The following is a 9871-nucleotide window of genomic DNA, read 5'->3' as shown; positions in this document are numbered from 1 at the left end:
CTCACCTTTAGCTAGTCTCCGTTTATTTCGTAGCTTTTATTTCGAGTTACTAACACTTAGCAACCGAACCGGTATCTAATACCCTGGTGCTACTAGGAGTACTAGTAAAGTACACATTAACACAATGTATATCCAATATACTTCTATCGACTTTGCCAGCCTTCTCATCTACCAAGTATCTAGGGTAATTCTGCTCCAGTGGCTATTCCCTTTATTACAGAAGCACTTAGTCTCGGGCTTGGGTTCAACTTTGGGTTTCTTCACTAGAGCAGCAGCTGAATTGCCGTTTCATGAAGTATCCCTTCTTGCCCTTGCCCTTCTTGAAACTAGTGGTTTCACCAACCATCAACAATTGATGCTCCTTCTTGATTTCTACTTTTGTGGTGTCAAACATCGTGAATATCTCAAGGATCATCATATATGTCCCTGATATATTATAGTTCATCACGAAGCTCTAGCAGCTTGGTGGTAATGACTTCGGAGAAACATCAATATCTCATCTGGAAGATCAACTCCCACTCGATTCAAATGATTGTTGTACTTAGACAATCTGAGCACAAGCTCAACAATTGAGCTTTTCTCCTTAGTTTGTAGGCTAAGAAAATCGTCGGAGGTCTTATACCTCTTGACGTGGGCACGAGCCTGAAATCCCAATTTCAGCCCTCGAAACATCTCATATGTTTCGCGACGTTTCAAAACGTCTTCGGTGCCTCAATTCTAAACCATTTAACTGAACTATCACGTAGTTATCAAAATGTGTATGTCAGATGTTCGCAACATCCACAGACGACGTTCGAGGTTCAGCACACTGAGCGGTGCATTAAGGACATAAGCCTTTTACTGTCTGCATAATTGCTACTATCAACTTTCAACTAAATTTTTCTCTAGGAACATATCTAAACAGTAGAACTGAAGCGCGAGCTACGACATAATTTGCGAAGACCTTTTGACTATGTTCAGGATAATTAAGTTCATCTTATGAACTCCCACTCAGATAGACATCCCTCCAGTCATCTAAGTGATTACATGATCCGAGTCAACTAGGCCGTGTCCGATCATCACGTGAGACGGACTAGTCAACATCGGTGAACATCTTCATGTTGATCGTATCTACCATACGACTCATGCTCGACCTTTCGGTCTCTTGTGTTCTGAGGCCATGTCTGTACATGCTAGGCTCGTCAAGTCAACCTAAGTGTTTCGCGTGTGTAAATCTGTCTTACACCCGTTGTATGTGAACGTTAGAATCTAACACCCGATCATCACGTGGTGCTTCGAAACGACGAACTTTCACAACGGTGCACAGTTAGGGGGAACACTTTCTTGAAATTTTAATGAGGGATCATCTTATTTACTACCGTCGTTCTAAGCAAATAAGATGTATAAACATGATAAACATCACATGCAATCAAATAGTGACATGATATGGCCAATATCATTTTGCTCCTTTTGATCTCCATCTTCGGGGCTCCATGATCATCGTTGTCACCGGCATGACACCATGATCTCCATCATCATGATCTCCATCATCGTGTCTTCATGAAGTTGTCTCGCCAACTATTACTTCTACTACTACAGCTAACGGTTAGCAATAAAGTAAAGTAATTACATGGCGTTGTTCAATGACACGCAGGTCATATAATAAATAAAGACAACTCCTATGGCTCCTGCCGGTTGTCATACTCATCGACATGCAAGTCGTGATTCCTATTACAAGAACATGATCATCTCATACATCACATATATCATTCATCACATCCTTTGGCCATATCACATCACATAGCATACCCTACAAAAACAAGTTAGACGTCCTCTAATTATTGTTTGCATGTTTTACGTGGCTGCTATGGGTTTCTAGCAAGAACGTTTCTTACCTACGCAAAAACCACAACGTGATATGCCAATTGCTATTTACCCTTCATAAGGACCCTTTTCATCGAATCTGATCCGACTAAAGTGGGAGAGACAGACACCCGCTAGCCACCTTATGCAACTAGTGCATGTCAGTCGGTGGAACCAGTCTCACGTAAGAGTACGTGTAAGGTCGGTCCGGGCCGCTTCATCCCACAATGCCACCGAATCAAGATTGGACTAGTAATGGTAAGCATATTGAACAAAATCAACGCCCACAACTACTTTGTGTTCTACTCGTGCATAGAAACTATGCATAGACCTAGCTCATGATGCCACTGTTGGAGAACGTAGCAATAATTCAAAATTTTCCTACGTGTCACCAAGATCAATCTATGGAGTCATCTAGCAATGAGGGAGGAGTGAATCTACATACCCTTGTAGATCGCGCGCGGAAGCGTTCAAGAGAACGGGGTTGATGGAGTCGTACTCGTCGTGATCCATATCACCGATGATCCTAGCGCCGAACGGACGGCACCTCCGCGTTCAACACACGTACGGAGCAGCGACGTCTCCTCCTTCTTGATCCAGCAAGGGGGGAGGAGAGGTTGATGGAGATCCAGCAGCCCGACGGCGTGGTGGTGGAAGTAGCGGGATTCCAACAGGGCTTCGCCAAGCGCTGCAGGAGGAGGGAGATGTGTCATGGGAGGGAGAGGGAGGCGCCAGGGCTTAGGTATGGTTGCCCTCCCTTCCCCCCACTATATATAGGGCCAAGGGAGAGGGGGCGCAGCCTTGGCCCTTCCTCCAAGGAAGGGTGCGGCCAGGGAGGAGTCCCACCTCCCCAAGGCACCTAGGAGGTGCCTTACCCCTTTAGGACTCTTCCTTTCCCTCATCTCTTGGCGCATGGGCCTCTTGGGGCTGGTGCCCTTGGCCCATACAGGCCAAGGCGCACCCCCTACAGCCCATGTGGCCCCCGGGGCAGGTGGCCCCACCCGGTGGACCCCCGGGACCCTTCCGGTGGTCCCGGTACAATACCGGTGACCCCGAAACTTGTCCCGATAGCCGAAATAGCACTTCCTATATATAAATCTTTACCTCCGGACCATTCCGGAACTCCTCGTGACGTCCGGGATCTCATCTGGGACTCCGAACAACTTTCGGGTTACCGCATACTAATATCTCTATAATCCTAGCGTCGCCGAACCTTAAGTGTGTAGACCCTACGGGTTCGGGAGACACGCAGACATGACCGAGACGACTCTCTGGCCAATAACCAACAGCGGGATCTGGATACCCATGTTGGCTCCCACATGTTCCACGATGATCTCATCGGATGAACCACGATGTCAAGGACTTAATCAATCCCGTATACAATTCCCTTTGTCTAGCGGTACGATACTTGCCCGAGATTCGATCGTCGGTATCCCGATACCTTGTTCAATCTCGTTACCGGCAAGTCTCTTTACTCGTTTCGTAACACATCATCCCGTGATCAACTCCTTGATCACATTGTGCACATTATGATGATGTCCTACCGAGTGGGCCCAGAGATACCTCTCCGTTTACACGGAGTGACAAATCCCAGTCTCGATTCGTGCCAACCCAACAGACACTTTCGGAGATACTCGTAGTGCACCTTTATAGTCACCCAGTTACGTTGTGACGTTTGGCACACCCAAAGTATTCCTACGGTATCCGGGAGTTGCACAATCTCATGGTCTAAGGAAATGATACTTGACATTAGAAAAGCTTTAGCATACGAACTACATGATCTTGTGCTAGGCTTAGGATTGGGTCTTTGTCCATCACATCATTCTCCTGATGTGATCCCGTTATCAACGACATCCAATGTCCATGGTCAGGAAACCGTAACCATCTATCGATCAACGAGCTAGTCAACTAGAGGTTTACTAGGGACATGGTGTTGTCTATGTATCCACACATGTATCTGAGTTTCCTATCAATACAATTCTAGCATGGATAATAAACGATTATCATGAACAAGGAAATATAATAATAACTAATTTATTATTGCCTCTAGGGCATATTTCCAACAGTGAGGACCTCTATTTATAGGGCTTTGGGAAGCCTTCACATACTTCTACTTATAGCTGGAATACTCTAGAAAACATTATGGAAGTTTCACCATTCTACTCATAGCTACTCACAACTAGAAGACTCTAGAAAACAGTAGGTAGGATGGAAAAGAAAAGGAAAGAAATACTACACTAGAGTGGAAGCATCTAGAAGTAGCCAGACAGATCTGGCATGTGTTTTCTTTCTTCTCATCTAGTGTTCCTCATCAAAAAGTCTGTTTCTCACCATTGCAAAACCCATGGAGAAGAATGATGATTGGTTCAAACTCAGGAGGAACGCATGTGGAGAGATAAGCGCGAGCTCTTTTATGAAGTGTATTGCGGCTGTTCGAGTTCTGCCTATGGGTGTTTGGCCGATGCCATTGATGAGCATCTTCGCATTGGAGAAGATACAAACTTGGAGGCCATTCGAAGATACACAAGAGTCGTCATTGATATCTTAGGGCCGGAGTACTTGAAGGCACCCAACAAGGAAGACACCGGGAGGTTGTTGGCATCGAACGTAAAAAGAGATGGCCTGGGATGCTAGGATCAACTGCAAGGCGGAAAAGGTCAATACAAAGGCCACTGCCATAGTCCAACTATCATTCGTGAGGCTGTTGCATCGGAGGATCTATGGATTTGGTATTCATTCTTTGGATTGTCTGGCTCTCACAATGATTTGAATGTGTTGTCGAGATCACCACTGTTTGTTAGGCCTGTTGCCGGAGACTTGCAACTATATGATCAATGGTCGTGAGTACACAATGGGTTAGAGCATCTCCAGCCGCGCCCCCAACAGGCCCCCAAGGCCATTTTTTGCCGCCGGCGCCCAAAAAACGGCCCAGTCGCGCCCCCAGGAGCCCGTTTTTTGCCGGTTTGGGCTGAAACTGGTGCCGGCGTACCCAGGCCGAACTCAGCGCGCTGGGGGCGCTTGGGGGCACCAGGGAAAGCGATTTTGGCGTGAACGGGAATGGGCCCGCTGAGTCAGCGACACGCCGCTACGTCGTCCTCATCGCCTCGGTTCCTGCGGGAATCAATGCCAAGGCTGCCGCGCCGGTCAGCCTCCATTGATGCCTCACGGGCGGTGCAGTGAAGGCGCCGCAACGCGCGTCCCGCCCGCTCCTGCCACGCGCCGCCCGACATGCAGATTCTCACCACCCCGCCTCGGCTATAAAAAGCCGACCACCCCGCCGGTGAACACCACAGTCGCCACAACTCGCCTGCTCTCGCCTCTCCCCCCTCTTCCCACACCGATGAGCATGGCTGAGCGGTATCCCGACGACTCCGCGGCGGCGAATGGCTTCGGCCGACGCCATCTCCACGAGGACGAGGCACGCCTCCTCTACGAGGCCGACTATCCAACACCCCCAGACATGCGGGTGTCGGGCTCGTGGAAGTTGAGCGCCAGCGGCGTCCCGGTACCACAGGTGACCACCGGGGCTGAACGGCGGGCCGAGATCGCACGCATCCGCTCGTCGCTGACAGAGGCGCAGCGGTACGAGCCGAGGTACGCCGCCGACAGCCACACGCTGGGGACGATGTACTTCGAGCGCCGCCGCAAAAACCAGATCGCCTCTGCCAACGGCATCATCCCCCGCGGCCGCCTCAATGCCGATGGGTGGCGCGAGTGGTGGGGCGTGCCCGACCGCACCCTCGAGGCCGTCCTTGACCACATCGTCGGGCTCGAGTACCCGCCGCGCCCGTCATTCTCTCGTCGTCGTGGCAGCTCCTAGACGCTGCGGCGAATGGAGGCGGGGACCTCCTCATCGTCGGGCTCCGGCTCGCCGGCGCTCTGCCCCATCAAGTCGGAGCCGCGAGAGACGTCGCTTGAGCGCCGCACCTGCAACGGCGCCCTTGACATCAACAAGGGCGGGCGCCCCTCCCCGCCTTCCCTCCGCCTAGTCCGGCTGAAGACCGAGCCGGGGCTGCTTCTCGTGAAGCTAGAGCACGCGGAGATGGCCGCCGCAGACGAGACCGCCCTCAAGTGGGCGAAGGCAGACTATGTCCGCGAGCATGTGGCTCGCTAGCGCCGGGCGCACGCGGAGATCAAGGCGTGGCACCGCGGACGCGAGGAGGGCGGTGTCGTCATCCTCGACAGCGACGACGAGGACGAGCCTGGGCCGTCCAACCCCCCGCGCGTCGGCGACCCTGGTCAGGGGGGCAGTAGGGATGACGGCGGCTCCGCGGGGCGCAGGGTGGCGGCGGCGACGACGACGACGACAGCGGCGACTACACCCGGTTCTACAGGCTCCTTGGCATGTAGAAGGCGGGCGGCGGCCGCGGCGTAATAGGGCTAGGCATTGTTTGTATGTTTCTCTGTTTTTGTACAAATTTTAATGAAAAATCGCCGAGTTTGTGCCAGATTCGCATCAGATCGCCGAGTTTGCGCGATTTTGGGGGCGACGACTGGGAACGCAATCGGCCCCACGCTGAAAGCAAACGCCGGTTCGGCCCCAGACGTCGCTTTTTCGGCCTCCTAAGGGGCTGAACGGCTGGAGATGCTCTTACTACCTTGCAGATGACACCTACTTTTTATGGTTCATATTTGTCAAAAAACAATTCCACATCTAAAAGGTAACAAAAGATCTCACTTTGCAACACATCAGGAGTCGAAGGACGTGGCATCTGTCACTCACTTGCCACATAAATGTCGGTGATTTGTGATTTTTGAGAAAACCGATAACATCATCATGTTATCCTATCTATAAATATGGTGGTTTTGCAGAAACTCAATTCTGCTCTCGGACCCAAAAATAAATTTTTAAATGTAAAAAAAAAAACAAGACAAAATTTTTATGTGTTCTTAGTCACATCCAAATGCTACCTGTAAATTTTGAGGCAAAAGTGTTAAGCATTTTGGCCTGTGCAAAAAAAAAACACCAAATGTCATCCCAAATTTGTTTTGCATGAAATTTGTCAGACATGCTTGTGACACCAAATGTCACCGACGAAACACAGGTGCTCCATTTAGCATGAAATTTGTCAAACATGCAACACCAAGATCAACAAAAAGAATCTGGATTTTTCTTACATTTTTATTTTGAATTGACTGTTCATCCAGCCAAAACGCCCCTGAGCAATTTAGTCCGGCAGGTGAAGCCATCAACCTGACTTTGCCTCTTTACTCCTCACCGCTCCCTCTCTGTCATAAATCTTGCTGCCCTATTCCTATTCCAGTGGCAGTGAGAAAGCGGAGCCTCAGCTCCGGGCTCCCTGCACTGCGCTCTCTCTCCCCAACTTGACAGCTCACATTCTCCCCCCGAGGCCGAATCCCCTTTCTCCCGGTGCCTCACCAATTTCGATCGACGGCGCAAGGCGGCCGGCCGGAACCCAGTCGAGTCGAGCTCCTCCCGGCGCGGCCTTCAGCAGTGCGCGGCGCTCCAGCTCGTCTTCACCGTCCAGCCCGAAGAACATACAGGTATGGATAAAATCGTGTTGATCTCAACACATCCATGGCCGTAGCCCTTGCTTACTTTGCAGATCAGCGGATCTGAACCCCAACAAAAATAGCAGGACAGGAAAATTAGTCCGCTGAGGTGAAATGCCTGCAGCTTGTGATCTCCAACTCGCATTTCCTTTAGGTGCCATGCCAGGCTGAGTGTTGCAGAGTGATTTTCAGAAACAGAGCTGCCAGAATGTTCAGAAACCGCTGCTTTGCCTCCCGCAATACTACCTATAATCTCCTCCTACATTTGCCTAGAAATATGGCATTTGGCATAAATCACATTAGCATTCATTTTCCTCTCCCATATGTACCATCAAAAATTTAAATAGGCATACGAGTGTGGCTACAATTTCATTTGAGTCTCCCATAGAGTTGCTGCAAATTTAGGATGTCAGTTAGCACTCAGCAAGCCTTGTGAATAAGACGAAAAGTCAGCTTCCACCTCCAACCTTGCCCGTCTAAGTTATCTTTGCAAGTAACTGGACCTTTTCATGTGTAGGGTTTGCAAACTCGATCTCAGTTTACAAGAATATAAAGGAAGCTTTTTGACATAACCAGAATGAGCACACATAACATCGTTTTCGTTCAGCCATAGTTTCCTGCCATCGTTTTCGTTTCTGTTCATTGACAAAATTTCTTATCCAAGAAGCTTGGGTATGTATTTTCTCTTTTGTTGTATAGTGGTTTTGTCCCTTTGATCTGTTTTTTTTATGGTGGTATCTAGCTTGCCTATTATGTTTGTACTCTCACAGTAGCAATGTCAAGATCTGAAGTGTTGTTGTCGGCTTTTCTCGTAGGAAAACTAGTATTTTGTTTCTGTACAATGTCGTTGGCTTATAATTGATAGCAATTTCTATTTTTTGTTGTTGCTTTCGTGTGCAGGATCTGAAGTATCAACCTCTTTAATATTCCTTCTCCCGGCAGCGGCGCACTTCGTCGGTTTTGTCCCGCTCGGCACTCTCCTCCCAGGCTCCCACCTAGTGGTCAGCTCTTCTCGAATGTTGTTGGCCATGCTTTTGCTATTACTTATTTTCTTTTACCTAGCTTGTAGTGATTTTCCTCTCTGATGAAAGGTCTATAAGCTGTATGGTTTGATATTACATTTGTGTCTTGCGAATACGACAATAATCAATAAAGAGTAAAAATGCTACTCATATATCTAGTGCTAACCACACTTGAATAGACATTAATTTCTTTTAGCAAGAAAATTTCAATTTTCAAACTTCAATCTTTTGTGACCACATTAACTTCAATCTTTTAGCAAGATTGAAGGAACATTCCATGGTTGATGATGAAGCTGGTTTGCGAGGGTCTTGACTTGGAAAATGGTGCTAATTATGAATTTGTATCTATGGTTTAATATACTCATTTATAACTCCGAAGTGTCCTTCAATTTTGACATTTTGTAGTTCTAAAAAGGAAATCTGACATTTTATTTTATTTTGAAGTGTGTTTAAACCCTGGTTAAGAACTTGTAGTGATGTATTTGTGTTTATTCATGTAAAATGCTTTTTAAAATTCTATGTGAAATAGATGGTTTTGAAATTCTGTTCACTGATGTATGTGGAAAGCCAGTGCCAGTTTGATTCTGTGATGTAATCTGATTACTAAAAGCAAATGCTCCTGTTACACCACGATCCCACCGCTACCTGATTCCATTACCAGTCCCGTTACCTTGTGTTGTACCAAACACCTCCAAAGTGTTGCTATGTTGCGCACTCCGTACTTCCAATCAACAATATGCTTTGCAGATGCATTATGCTTTCAATCACTTGCTTTGCACTTTGCTTCAGCAGACTAATCCTACTCAACTATGACTTCCCTGCAGTTTGCCGGTGGAAAACCAAAGATGAAGCGGAGCAGCCTCGCGTGCGCGGCCATCGGTCTGCTCGTCGCGTTCGGATGGCTCGCAGCTGCTGGAGACTGCAGTCTTTCCCTCAAGTTCTGCGTCATGAGGGATTGCAAGACCAAAGGTGAGTTCTGGAAGTGGAAACCGGACTGCTTCTGCTGCGTCGTGCAGCCGGGCGTTCCGTGCTGGCACACGGTTAAGGAGTGCCAGGCAAATTGCCGGGCCTGCAGCCCCAAGTGCTAGCTAGGAGTTACATGTGTGATCATGTGTGTGTCTATGTCCAATGTTAGGAAAACCTGATGCTACGCCCTGTTTGCTGTTGCAACCCCTGTCTACGTGTGGTACTACGCCTGTTTGCTGCTGTACTGAGGTGCGAGGCTGGGTTTTGTGAGTTCCAATCTGCTTTGGTTTTGCCACACCCAAAGATGTATCATCTGTTTCCAAATGATAGATCTGAACTGCCCGGACTGCCGCACTATGGTGCCATATAGTCTGCCTCCAAGAGTCGAAGATGGAGAACGTCGACCCCTTTACGGCTGCTCGCCTTGGTGGATGAGACCCTTGCTGCCATATAGTCTGCCTCCAAGGTTGTATCCCTGTGGATGATCTGGAGCTCAAGGAGAAAAGTTCTTCACAAGGACATATACC

At 48.6% G+C, this 9871-nt stretch overlaps 1 protein-coding gene across 1 annotated transcript; it reads left to right on the top strand.

Annotated features, from left to right (window-relative positions):
* Positions 1-5674: 5674 nt before the first annotated feature.
* On the top strand, positions 5675-9621 carry LOC125528521 (uncharacterized). The gene is made up of 5 exons (XM_048692979.2): positions 5675-5863; positions 5957-6167; positions 7117-7347; positions 8257-8357; positions 9203-9621. The coding sequence occupies exons 1-5, from the start codon at positions 5675-5677 to the stop codon at positions 9464-9466; spliced, it is 996 nt and encodes a 331-aa protein (XP_048548936.2). The 3' UTR covers positions 9467-9621.
* Positions 9622-9871: the final 250 nt, after the last annotated feature.

The sequence above is a fragment of the Triticum urartu genome, chromosome 1A, assembly GCF_056163025.1.
Source record: "Triticum urartu cultivar PI428250 chromosome 1A, HENAU_Tu73, whole genome shotgun sequence".
NCBI lineage: Eukaryota > Viridiplantae > Streptophyta > Magnoliopsida > Poales > Poaceae > Triticum > Triticum urartu.
The sequence above is the reverse complement of the archived record's forward strand: the minus strand, read 5'-3'. Positions and strand labels throughout refer to the sequence as shown.

Coding starts and splice junctions, on each gene's coding strand:
- LOC125528521 (XM_048692979.2), top strand. CDS start 5,675: ATGGAGGCGGGGACCTCCTCATCGTCGGGCTCCGGCTCGCCGGCGCTC. Junction 6,168..7,116: donor GACAGCGGCGACTACACCCG/GTTCTACAGGCT, acceptor AGTGGCAGTGAG/AAAGCGGAGCCTCAGCTCCG. Junction 8,358..9,202: donor TCCCAGGCTCCCACCTAGTG/GTCAGCTCTTCT, acceptor ACTTCCCTGCAG/TTTGCCGGTGGAAAACCAAA.